This window comes from Meleagris gallopavo, chromosome 5, assembly GCF_905368555.1.
Source record: "Meleagris gallopavo chromosome 5, MGAL_WU_HG_1.1, whole genome shotgun sequence".
NCBI lineage: Eukaryota > Metazoa > Chordata > Aves > Galliformes > Phasianidae > Meleagris > Meleagris gallopavo.
In genome coordinates this window covers 28,424,252-28,436,576 of record NC_139408.1, presented here as the reverse complement: position 1 = coordinate 28,436,576, position 12,325 = coordinate 28,424,252, and the positions used below count along the sequence as shown (strand labels likewise).

The window sequence follows — 12,325 nt, the reverse complement described above, 5'->3', positions numbered from 1 at the left end:
CGCGCACGCGCCGCCCGCCCCTTCCCTTCCTTTCTCTTCCCGGCGGAAGCGGGGTGCCGTGCTGATGGAGGAGCGGTGCTACCGCTCGGCGTCGGGGGCGCCGCTGGCGCTGCGGTGCCGCCAGCACAGCGCTTCCTGCCGGGAGCTGGCCGTGCGCTGCCCCCGCCTGCAGCTCCGCTCGCTCAGCGCCGTCACCTCCGCCGTTTGGCTGGCGGCCTACGGTCTCTTCGTGCTCTGCCAGGTATCCCCGCTCCGCCCCGCTCGGCTCCTCGCGGGGACCCCGGTGGAGAAGGGCGGCGGGCGCCGCCAGGCGGGCCCTGCGCGTCGCTGCGCTCGGGACCCGGAGGGCGCCTGCTGGGCCCTGCTGAGGCGACGCCGAGCAAATCCGGGCTGTCCGCGGCTCCGAGCGAGCCGCGCCGTGCCCTACTGGAGCTGCGCGGTGCGGGACTGGAGCTGCGGCCGCACTGCGGCTGTTGTGCTTCGGTTTTGGTCTCAGCGGTCTTTTCCGTGGAACGAAGGCAGGGAGGGAAGCGGGAGTCAATTGGCAGCGGTTCGCTATGCGGTCGCTACCGCCCGCTGTGGTCCAACTCGGTTTTACATATGCTCGCGCGGCCCGAGTGTGGCTGCAGTCATTCCTTTATACCAGCAAACCGGGTCTGAATGCCTGTCTTCGTGGATTTCAGTGCCTGTAACTCATGGCTGCCTTTCCGTGACAACAAACTGTGGGAAAAGCTCTTTTCTCTTTGTATGTTGCCACAGCTTCTTTACCTCACATGGTGATAGAGTGTACCGTGCACAGCTTGCATGGCAGAGCTGTGCCGTTCTGGTAAAGCCTTGCAGTTCCAGCCCTTAGAAGTGGTAGGTTTAACTCAGGCTGATGAGTGTGTGGCCTGGAACTCTCTGAAACATATCCCAGAAAGCAGCTGTAGGTTGAAGACCTTCAGGCTTCATTACCAGGTCCTTCGTTGATGCTGCTGGTTTACTGAGAAAAGATGATTTGTGGAACATATATTTGTAAGCTTATGTATTGTCTTACATAGTAACAAGCCCCAGGTTGCAGCATGCAAAAGACAGTTTGTCTTCAGGTGAAGCACAGGAGGAAGCAGACATTCTTGAGCTTGATGTTTAAGGTGAGAAGAGAGACAAAGTTTGAATGAGTTTAGACTTCTCATGGTAAGAAGAAAACTTGAATCTCCTTAATAGGCCCAGGCCAGTGGTTTTTGATGAAAGATTCTTTGAATCACCAAGCTCAGTTCAGGTTCAATTTAACAACATTTCTCTATCCCTACAGATACCTGTATAATATACTGTCACTGATGTATACAACTGCATTTGGATGGGATTTCTCCAGTAACTTTACAAGGGAATACAATGTTGTTGCTGATTTCAGATTCAGTCATTCTTTCAGACCATCCTATGAAGGGTGATGTTTGGTGACTTAAATCCATTATGCACATATCAGCCAGCCTTTTGAATGAATGGACTCCAGCTATGTAAAATCACCTTGTAAATGTAGCCATTATATTATGATTAACCATTCAGTATTTACTTATATACTGGTCTATGTTCAATTAGTTTTAAGACTAGAGCCCTGTCTTTGCTTGGTTTGTGTTACAGAATAGTATGGTGCTTTCTGCCGCTATATTCCTCACGCTGATCGGCCTGATCATCTACCTGCACTTTGTGAAAATTGACCAGGAATCTCTACTGGTCATCGGCTCACTTGGCATTCAGGTGACTTCATCCTACGCTTCAGGGAAGGAGAGCACAACCTTCATTGAGATGAGCCAAGTGAAGGATGTGGTTATCAATGAAGCCATCCATATGGTAATCATATCGTCTTGTATATCTGTAGGGTACGCTCATCACATGTATTTTCATAGGAGTGGTTTGGCAGTGCAGTTGAACACAGCAGCATAAATACAAATGTGTAGACTTGACTGTGCTCTGGAGTGACTGGGAGATGGCAGACATACTGCACCAAGCTGCTTGCATCGAGGGGGGGGTGGAAAGCCGTAACTTCCATAGAAGGCTGAAGCAGGCAGCTTGATACCTCTTTAAATTGACACCCATAAATCCAGCAGATTAGTGTACCTGAGTCTGAAGTCATCTTCTGCTAGACTTACCCAAAAGAGAGTTGTTTTGCTTAAAGAGCACTGTGGGAAGACTTGAAGATTTGCATAGATCTGTATAAAGTTTTCCAGCAAAAGAAAACAAAGGTTTCTCATTATATGCAAGGAGGCAGAAAAGCCTTTGCACTTACTTGTCAGTTTTATGTAAGACTTGATGAGCTGTGCCACCATCACTGTTGAGTTCAAACAGAGAACTGAGGTTGTACACATTGTCACTGATGTGTGTGAAATCATCACAGATGAAAACAAATTCTTAGTAAGGCCCCGCAATCTTCAACATGGTCCAGCATTGTGTAACTTCTTAGAAAGGCAAAACAGGTAATTAGTAAAATGGTCTGCATCAAAAAAAGCATAAGAGAAAGGCATTGTCAGCAGGAATGTTTAAATCCTGTGCTACTTGTTGTTGTTTTTTTTCTGTGTTTTTTGTTGTTACTATGTTTAGTAATATCTTGAACTTCAGTAACTCGAGTAGATTTGGGTGAAGAATGACTTTATAGAAAGGATGGGTTTTCTGAAAATCCACCTGCTACCTTTTCAACTCGAGATGAGAAGTTCATGGAGCAAAACCATCCTGATATTTTTAAGGCTGAACACAAAGAGGATAAAAAAGAGAAAGGGACTGATTTCAAGCTGCTTTATTCATAACCTTGTATCAAGAATATTTACCCTCTTGAAACACTGTTTCTGCTGATTTATCTTTAGAAAATGTCACACACTTTGTTCAGCCCAATGAGTTGAAGCAATTCCTCTTTCTGTGATGACTCCAGGCACTTCGATAGCATTTTCAAACTTCAATTATTTGGTCTATTTGTCTTGTAGCAAAAAGTTATCTATTACCTGTGCATCCTCCTGTGCGACCCTCAGGATCCTCAGGGAGTATCTGAGATTGTGCCACTCTTTCAGGTGAGTGTGACTGAATAATGGGGCACTACAAAGCTGTGGTTTTTGTGTGTGTCAGATGCCTCGGCGTACCTTTGTTCTGCCACACGTGGAACAAAGGATTACAGCTGCCTTTCTTTGACTGCATATTCAAGTTGGATCTTACAGCAGTGTGCTGTGAGCAATACTCAAGTCTCACAGAATTAAGTACCAGGGAAGTTTTGTTCGTTTGTCCTCCATGCTGAGAATAGGGCGCTGTGTAAACTTGAACCTGACCAGTAGATTGCATGAACTAAAAGTCTTTGGCTCACGGAGGGTAATGAGGACTTGCACAGCTTTCTGTGTAATCTCTTGCTCAGTGTTACCTTCATAATTATATTGTCGTAGTTGATTTTTCTCTCAGCAATCTGTGCCAAAAAGATTTCATAAAAATCTCTTTGGCTTACAACGATAGCTTCCCCTGCAACTGCTGACAAAGATCACAGTACAAGCTGTGAGCAATTTGCTTAATGTATAATAACTTGTTTGTTTTACTCACATCCTGTCTATCTCGTACCCTGCTTTACTCATACTCTGTCCTTTCTCTTCTCTCACTAACCTGTTCTGGCTGTTCATAGTCCTGGTTTGGGAATGGAATTTCTTTCTATGTGCACCTCACTCAACAATACCCTGATCCTTGAGTGTCAGTAAGCAATACAGATGTACCTCATTTTCTAGACTTCTGGTGTCGTGTTTATCTTCCTCTCTGTTCATCAACTGCTTGTGAGTATCAGTTGCAATTTATGACTGGATACAGTTAAGTCTTCAGCTAAATTCTTATTCCTTTAAGTGCACTAATTCATAGATATTTACAGCTGACTCAGTCCCAAAGTTGTGAAGACGTTTACTAACTATAATATAAATGAGGTATTTCATGTATGTCCAAGGAGTACACAAAGAGTGTATTCCAGACAGCTGCACTCAGGATTTGTGTTCCTTTCCAGCTTCCTGGCATTAGTGTGTTAGGTTTTTTTCCCTGTTTTTTTTTTTTCTTTTTTTTTCCTCCTTAACTCAAGTCTGAATGATGTTATTTCTATGGAAATATCTTAATATTGGCAGTGTTGATTCCACCAGCAAAGGATTAACAGAAAGAGCTGTGTCAGTTTGCAGTTTGTTACCTGTCAGTAATTCTCACTTTAAAGTTACTTAGTTTTGAAGGAGCAGTAATTAGTAACTTTCTTGCATCTCCTTCAGTGGGTCTTTGCTCCTGTAAGGCATGTCAGCCCTCAGAAACACAACTTAGCATGTCAGTGCACCCTGCGCTGAGTTGACCTATTGTTCTCTTAAGCAATGGTTGCAAGGAAAGGCATTAGATAGACTTTACACAATAATGCTGTTTTGGGATCTCAACAGTCATGGGGCCATAGGGATCCCAGAACTGGGAAACTTTTACCTTCCTGCTGGTCCAGGTTAGGAATGATGAAAAATCATTATTCTTTGACTACCATTCCTTTGTTAGTGTGAAATGAATTGATGCTTTCAGTTAACCTTCAGTTGTCCTCTTGTTGACAGTAATAGCTGAGGCTAAGGGCCAAGCATGTAAGCTCCTTGTCCTGAAGGTCAGTTTTTCAGGGTGGAGGTCGTTGAGGAAATATGGTCTCACAGATAGGCTAATGGCTTGGAAGATGTGGATTTTCTTCTGTATTTTCACTGTATGTTGTGAGTTGAAAGGAGAGGATCTCTGATTTGGTGAGAGATTCAGGCTGACTGGAGAATGGTGCTGTGTGTTTTAACCTGACAGCTCTAGGGACTGGTGCTTTTCATCCCTGAGCTGATGCGGCTGATTCTTTTGTCACCAACTTACATTAAAAACCTCCTGGAATTTGATGAATTCTCGATGAGCATGTAAAAAGGAAATCTATTCTCAGTTGAGAATAATGTGAGATAGTAACTAGAGATATCTTACCATTGCATTCCTTATACATGCATGCTTCTAGCCATCAGCATTGTGTCAGCTGTCTCCACATTCCTTTCTCTGTCCAACAAATCTCTTTTTTTTACAACCGGTTCAGAGTGTGATTCTCTGTTGTTTGACTTGACTTCTAGAGTTCCAAACCACGTCTGGACTGCTTGATAGAAGTGTACAAAAGTTGTCATGAAATCCTGGATCAGAGAAAAACAGCTTCACAACCAGATGGAGTAAAATAATAAATAATCAAGATGGATAACTTGCAGCAGGACTTGGAGAGATGTATGGAAAAGCAAGCATATCTGACCCATGGCTTTTTAAAATTAAATGTTTAGAATGTGATGCAGTTGTAAGAATAACATTATAGCTAACAGCCTGCACAGGATCACAGAGCTGTTATAGATGATGTCAGCTGAAGCGCACAAGTGAACCTAGAAATTGACTGTTAAGAAAAACAGGTGAGCAACACTTTTAAAAGAGTCAGGCAGAAGAGGTTTTTCCATGCATCTCTGGAAAAAGGTATGGGAAGGGGAGACAAGAACATGCAGCAAATGTTTATTCTTTCATGGAGCCGGGATTTCTGATAAAAACAAATTGTAACCTTGGGAAGACAGAAAAAAATACTTTTTTTTTTTTTAAGTTTCTTTGTAATCCTTTCTTGGAAGGAGTATCAAAACAGAAGGGTGGGCTGGCTCAGTAAGCTTTCCTGATCCAATGGGGAATTTCAGATAGAGCATGACAGAAAATGAAAATATGCTGTCGCTTTGATTTATATTTATGGAATTAAGCATAGCAGAGGATACTTTAGTTTCTTCAGCAATCTGCTTGAAAGAGTCCCTTGGTATGGGACCCTAGCGAGAAGAAGAGACCAAGATCGACACTCAGGAATCACTTCCTCCAAGCACATGAGTAGTCCATCCCAACAAGTAAAAAGTCGAGCAAAAATGGCAGGAGGCCTGCATGACTGAGCAATTTATTCCTGGCAAAATTAAAATGCCAAAAGGTAGAAGTGAGGACAAGTAGCCTGGGATCAATATAGAGTTTGTCTAAGCGTGCGACTTATGTGGTTAGGAAAGCCAACGCCTATCTGGAATTGAATTTTTCTAGGAATGCCAAAGGCAACAGAAAGGCCTTCTGTGAGTACTTGAGTAACTAAAAGGCAAGGAAAACGTGAGGCCACCTCTGAATGGTGTAGAGATGTGGTAACACAAGACCTGTAGAAGAATGGGGTACTGAATGCCTTCATCATTTTAGTCTTTACTAGAAAGACTAGACTTCAGGAATTCCAGGCTGCAGATAGCTAGGGAAAGTTCTGGAGCAAGGAAGACCCTTGATGGAAGGTGATCAGGCTAGAAAATACTTAAGCAAACTGCATGTTTGTGAGTCCATGGAACCTGGTGGGATGAACCTACAAGTGCTGATGGATTTTGCTAATCTCAGAGGAATGGCTGATATGCCAGAGACGTGTACTGCCAGCCAGGGGGACCCAGACAGGCTGGAGAGATGGGCGTGCAGGAACCTCTTGTAGCTCAACAAAGTGTCCTAGAGAGGAATTACTCTGTGCTGTTCCTTCCAATACGTATTGGTTCTCTTTCCAAAAAGGACCTGGGGGTCACAGTGGACACCAAGTTTAAAAGGTGCTAGCTGTGTGTCCTTAGTACAAAAAGGCTAAGAGTGTCCTGGATTGCATGGGAGATGCATTGCTAGCAGTTCAAGGGAAGGGATCCCTCCCCTCTCCTCAGCACTAGAAGGACCACACCTGAAGTGCTGTATCCATTTCTGGGCTCTCCAGTATATGTGGACATGTCAGGTGCCAGAACGGGCTGCCCAGGGAGGTGGTGGAGTCACTGACCCTGAAGGTGTTCAAGGAATGTTTGGACATTGTGCTGAGGGATATGGTTTAGTGAGAACTGTTGGTGATAGGTGGATGGTTGGACTGGATGATCATGTAGGTCTTTTCCAACCTTGGTGATTGTGTGGACAATGAGGGGCTGCTTACATTGGTGTGGAGCTGGAGCCTGAAGAAAAACTGGAAAGCTAGAGCTTTAAGCCTAGAGAAAAGAGGGTTTGGGGGCAATCATGTATGTAAGTACCTAAAGGGAGGTTGTAAAGAGGATGGAGTCAAGCTTTTTGGGGGCTGGAGCAGAGCTCACTTCCAACCTCATTCAAAAGAGCCAGATCAATTACTATGAGAATATGAGAAAAATATGTTGTTTAGAATTATTATAATGACTATGCGAATAAAGTAAGTTAATGTGGAGAAATCTTCTTAGTTGATTATTTAAGTTACTGTAACTTTTAACTGGAATTTTTCCGTTCTTTTTCTTTTTTTCCATAACTTCTTATTAAAGTAATTAAGGCAATTGAAATATTGGGAAAAGCAAGAGCTAAACTAGCAAGCTGGCAGTAGCCTTGGTCTCACTCTTAATCTCCATAACAACACTGTGCGATTGTTGTCTACATTCCCTAGAATTAAGATGTGGCAGCACATCAACATCATCAACATGTAATGTAAAGTGGGTTTTTTTGTTTGTTTTTTTTGCACTGTGCTGCAACATACAGGTTAGCTCACGTGACAGGAGTACTCTGACTGTTGAAGAGCGAAGGGCAGTGGCTTTGGGACGCACGGTGGCATTTGGGTAACCTTGTCTGGGTGTTTAGTTTCTTCTCTGGTTTCATTTCTCACAGATGCTTTATATGATGGAGTTGGCTGGATTTTTAAGTCTGGTTCAGTTGCAATGCAAGCTGGTAGATCTGCCTCTGAGGTTAAAGATGCTGTACCTGATGTTTGGTGGCAAGTCCAGGCAAAGCTGGGGAATTGGGGAAGAGGCAGAAATTGGCTGTTGACAGCAGAAGTAGGCTCCAGAAATGTGGCTGCACTGGAGGTCCTTTGACTGAAAACCTTGTGGTGTGCTTGGAGCTGGGTACAGAGCTGCCTATAGGCCTGCTTTGGGCAGGTTGTGTTTCTTCATAGGGATTAGAAATGGTTGAGAACACTGAAGAGCATTTATAGCAGTGGGAAGATTTGCTGATCTGTGGGAAGAATGTGTCAGGAGAAGTTATTTCAGCAGAGTGGGCAGACTTGGACCTAAGAGTTTGCTGGGGACTCTGGCTATGCTGTAAAAATGTCATAGTCTTGAGAATGTGAACTAAAGAAATTAAAGAGAAGCTGCATCACAGGAGGAAGTCTGGAAAATCATTTTAGCTATCTTTGGGACGTCCCATTCATGTGGCAGTGCACTTCAGTGATCTGCTAAAGCCGAGTTAGAAGACAGAATCAAGGAGTGGGAGACGGGGAGCTTTGCTCCAGGTATGTCTTTGGAAACGAACACAGTCTTTGCCCACATACATTACTTCAGGGTTATTTTGGCTTTTAAGATAAATAGTTTCTTTCACTCTGTGAAGAAATACAAGTTCATTCAGGATAATTTCATTTTATTAAGATCAGAAATCTCATGTCTCTCCAAGACAGCCTTTTACATACACACAGCAGTTAGGGAAACAAAGGCTGTTGTCTCGTTCTATACTGTTGGGATTATCATTGCCAAAAACGTTGATTAAAATAAAAACTTTATCAAGGAATCATACAAAATAGGTATCTACATAGGGTTTCTTTAAAATTTGTTTGCTTTCTTTTAAAGTCAAGTAACCTATAAATAAGAGGTATATGTGCATCCATCAGAGTGGAGTGGTCTCTGAAATACTCAAGTATTAAAGAATATTTGGAAGAAAGACAGAAAAGTCCCATTTGCCATGTTTGTGAATTTAGAATGAATTTATGGCAGAAAAAAATGAACTTCATGACAGCTCTTGCTTGTTAACATTTCTGCTTCCTGTTTCCCCAGTACAAGAATGTAGGTGGTAGCAGTGCAAGGTAAGCACAATCTCAGAACAGTGAACTGGAGACTTTCATGCCTTGAGCATCCTTAGGACAGATGACAATTTCATTCTGAGGCAGCTTTGTTACTGGTGGGGCACAAGAAGCAGGCTGCCAAACAGACCTCCAGATGCCAGAGAAATTGTTTGTCGCAGGAGACTTAAGTAGTGAGGTGGAATAATGCTGTCTTTATTCCAACTTGTTTACCCATACTAAGATCAGGGAGAGAGATAATGTATACTACTGATCACTCTATGAAAATATATGAGAAGTACACAAGGAGATTACATAAAGAGACTAAAACAATACGTTAACATTTTTGTTGACTCAGAAAAGTTTTCAATAAGTTCAAGGAGTGGTTCTTAAATTCATGACAAACGGGTATGTTACAGAATGGACAAATCAGCTCTCTGTGTATATATAATCTCCTATTTCAAGTCTATTGTATAATTTCCACAAACCATTTTTTTTAGTGTTAAAAATATGCCGATAAGGGATTGATTAGAATGATTGTTGTCCCGTGTAATTTTGATTTTTGGCTTCGTACCCACAATAAGCTTGAAACAAAAATTTCTTGCAGTATCAGCTCCACCGTGTATTGGATATTTCAGGGTTGGTGACAGATACTAGGAAGTAAAAAACAACACTGGTATGGTTGGTTGGTTCATTGGTGAATCACTTTGGTTTGCTATTGCTGAATTCTTTATGATGGTTGGATTCACACTGTTTTAATTTGAGAAAGTTGCCCATGGATGCATTATTATGAAGTTACTTGGGTACTTTTGAAAGGACAGTTCTTCTTTATTTCTTAAAAGGCTTCTCAAAATAGCTTAACTCAAGCCGGATAGATACCAAGTTCTTAAGAAGAATGTCTGGTGTTTTTTTTGTTTGTTTAATTTTGCTTCCCAATCAGAACAAAGTCCCTTTGAAACCGATCAAAAAAACACTCTTTAGGAAAATCTGAAGAACAATATTAGAGTATATATTTGCTAACAACTTCCTCATTGAGCCAGTTGCACAGAAGAAAGCAGGAAATCTAAAGGAACAGCTTCTGTGAAGGACAGAGCTGGTTTGGGAAGGTCTGTTCCAGCTGCTGAAAGATATAAAAATTGAAAGTTTTGCTTGCCTTGTCTTTCTTTGTCTGAGGTCACATGCACATCATGAAACATCTGTAACAGTGATTAATGGAAAGAGTCTGAATGTATGTGGTGGTGTGGGGCATGTGACACTTCCAGCCCTGCAGCAGAGATCCGATGTTCATCAGTTGTACAGAGCAGCATCAAGTGTCAAAAGCCATCCGTTCTGCAGGAGTCAGGGCATTGTCTGACACTGGTCCAATCCCAGCTGTTCTGAGTCCTCAACGTGGAAGGACATCAGGTTTTAACCTTCATAAAATTAAAGTTGAAAAGATTCTCGTGTACCGCTGAATTCTTATTCTATACTCCCTATTCCAGGTCTTAAAAATCACCCCTGACATGGCATCAGAAGTCTTCTTGTCAGTTCAGTTCCCATTCCCTTTCAACAGCAGTATCTCTTTTTCTTTCGTGTCTGGGGCAGAGACTTGGAAAGTTTCTGTCTTAGAATTTTGGAAACAGTTTTAGGGAGGAATCAGTGCAGCTTTAGGAAAAAAATAAATTTATCTTTTTTTGTGTTAATCAGTGGCAAAAGTACAAAAAACTATCTTAGTCTCTTCAAAAGGACTATCTTGATAGCAAGAGTAGCAGCAGTGAATTTAAACACAGGTCAAAACTTTAATACAATGGCTATTCATAACCAGAGCACAGAGCTGAAGCTATGTCTAAACTATTTGATCAAACTACATCATATTAATCTTTACACTCTGGTAATAGCCTGTCAGTGTCTATCTAGTTTATGAGGAAGTGATATGCTGCTCCTTATGCAGGCAGTGTTCAGCAGGATGCATCCTTATACTTGGCTTGTGGCACAGTATCCAGAACCACCTGTCTAATTTTATTGAGACTGTGTGCTCAGTCCACTTCTGTCAAATTCAAGCTTACGCACCACTCAAACCTGCCCTGCAGAGGCTGCAGTCTGTTTCAGGTAAAGAGTGAGCGAGTCAGTGATTGATGTAAACAGAAGATTATTGGAAATAATGGGAATAATCAAAAGGGACTGATGAGGACAAGAAATCAGTAGGAGTTGAAAAACTAGGCTGAGTTCCAGATGTAGGGTGCAGTGCAGTGATTTAAACGCAGGTGCAAAGCTGAAAATGGGAAGGATTAAAGAAAGCGTGTGCTTGTAAACAAAGCTGTAAGCTCGGAAGATGGAAGAATACTTGCAGCAAAAAGAACCAGGGCCCTCATTAAAAGAAGGTGTGTTAAGTGGCAAAATTGTAGCAGTCTGCAATTTGGTACAGAGCAGTGGGGAAAGCAACAGCGAACTGCAACCCCACAAATAAAAAATTCCCAAATAGGAATGAGCCCTCAGAGCAGGGTGGGCCCCTTAGTGCTTCGGGGCATGGAAGGGAAAAAACACCGACTTTCAGTCTCCCAGAGCCTGTTGGCAGGTGTTGTGCTGCGGGAGGGCTGTGCGGAGGGTAGGAGCGGAGTTGTCAACCGGGAGTTAATATAGGTGGCAATAAGAAGTGTTGCTTCAACAATCTGGGGGAGAAAAAGAAAATGATTAACTGTAAGTCAAGGAGAGGGGAAAAGTGCCCTTTGAATTTATTTATTTATTTTTTTGAGAACCTATTGACCACGTAACATCTGCAAAAGATTTTTTTCTCACTTAGAGTTGTTAAGTTTTGAATTGAAGGTCTGTCTGTAAGAGGTAGAATAGGTCTCTCAATTAAAAGGAACGATTTACATGGAACTTCTTGACTGTACATAGCTAGTGCAGCAGCAGAAGTACCAGACCCAGGGCTTGTTCAAAATGCCCAGCTTAGATACTGCCAGCTGGAAAGATACTCACTGTTCATTTTGTAATTACCTTTGGAATTGCCATTGTGAAAAGGAGTTTTTCTGTGCTGTTTTTTCCAGAACTCCTTTCTTTTATTTGACTGACTACAATCATGAAGTCATCTCGACAGCCTCCAAAGGTCAGCACGGAAGAGTATGAGTAAGAGAACTTCAGGTGCTGCAGACAACAGAGAGATGAAGAGTCATACTTCTGTAAAAGACAAAATGGCCACCTCAAACTAGTGTATTTGCTATTTACTGCAAGCAGTAGTAGGCACTTGGCTGTACAGATAACAGCTGGTAGAGAAATCTCAAAAGAGAATTGCATTTCTAGGATTTTTCTAGCTTGCTCTGTGCCCTGATGCTTCAGAGCTAGGATGCAAACTTTGTTAACCGGATGGTAGTCGTAAAGCACATAGCACCTAGATCTTGCAAGATGCCTGTACTTGTTTGTTGCCCATCATCAAGGCAGTTAGCTGTTACGTAAAACTTTACCTTACACAGAAGCTGTAATTTTCCTTTGTTTATGTAGCTCTAAAGCATAGCCCTCGCTGCTTCATCTCTGACTTCT

General features: G+C 42.4%; 2 protein-coding genes across 3 annotated transcripts in view; one reads left to right on the top strand and one right to left on the bottom strand.

Moving 5' to 3' along the window:
* Positions 1 to 2: 2 nt before the first annotated feature.
* On the top strand, positions 3 to 12,260 carry PIGH (phosphatidylinositol glycan anchor biosynthesis class H). Of its 2 annotated transcripts, none has more exons than XM_085224995.1 (4): positions 3 to 241; positions 1,618 to 1,827; positions 2,952 to 3,035; positions 11,836 to 12,260. In XM_085224995.1, the coding sequence occupies exons 1-4, from the start codon at positions 65 to 67 to the stop codon at positions 11,857 to 11,859; spliced, it is 495 nt and encodes a 164-aa protein (XP_085081121.1). In that variant the 5' UTR covers positions 3 to 64; the 3' UTR covers positions 11,860 to 12,260. The 2 variants fall into 2 exon arrangements, with proteins under 2 accessions (XP_085081121.1, XP_085081120.1); XM_085224994.1 differs by lacking the exon at positions 11,836 to 12,260 and adding an exon at positions 5,097 to 5,598 and having other exon boundaries at positions 4 to 241.
* PLEKHH1 (pleckstrin homology, MyTH4 and FERM domain containing H1) overlaps positions 8,378 to 12,325 on the bottom strand; it is a 53,810-nt gene continuing 49,862 nt past the window's right edge. Inside the window, 2 exon segments of the mRNA XM_085224986.1 lie at positions 8,378 to 11,457; positions 11,786 to 11,932. Of these exon segments, the coding sequence (XP_085081112.1) occupies positions 11,281 to 11,457; positions 11,786 to 11,932 (324 nt within the window). The 3' untranslated portion in view covers positions 8,378 to 11,280.

What these genes read in the sequence shown, in the direction of transcription:
- PIGH (XM_085224994.1), top strand. Translation starts at nt 65, where the DNA reads ATGGAGGAGCGGTGCTACCGCTCGGCGTCGGGGGCGCCGCTGGCGCTG. An exon ending in TCAATGAAGCCATCCATATG is followed by an intron (nt 1,828 to 2,951) that starts GTAATCATATCG and finishes TTTGTCTTGTAG; the next exon opens with CAAAAAGTTATCTATTACCT. An exon ending in AGATTGTGCCACTCTTTCAG is followed by an intron (nt 3,036 to 5,096) that starts GTGAGTGTGACT and finishes CTTGACTTCTAG; the next exon opens with AGTTCCAAACCACGTCTGGA.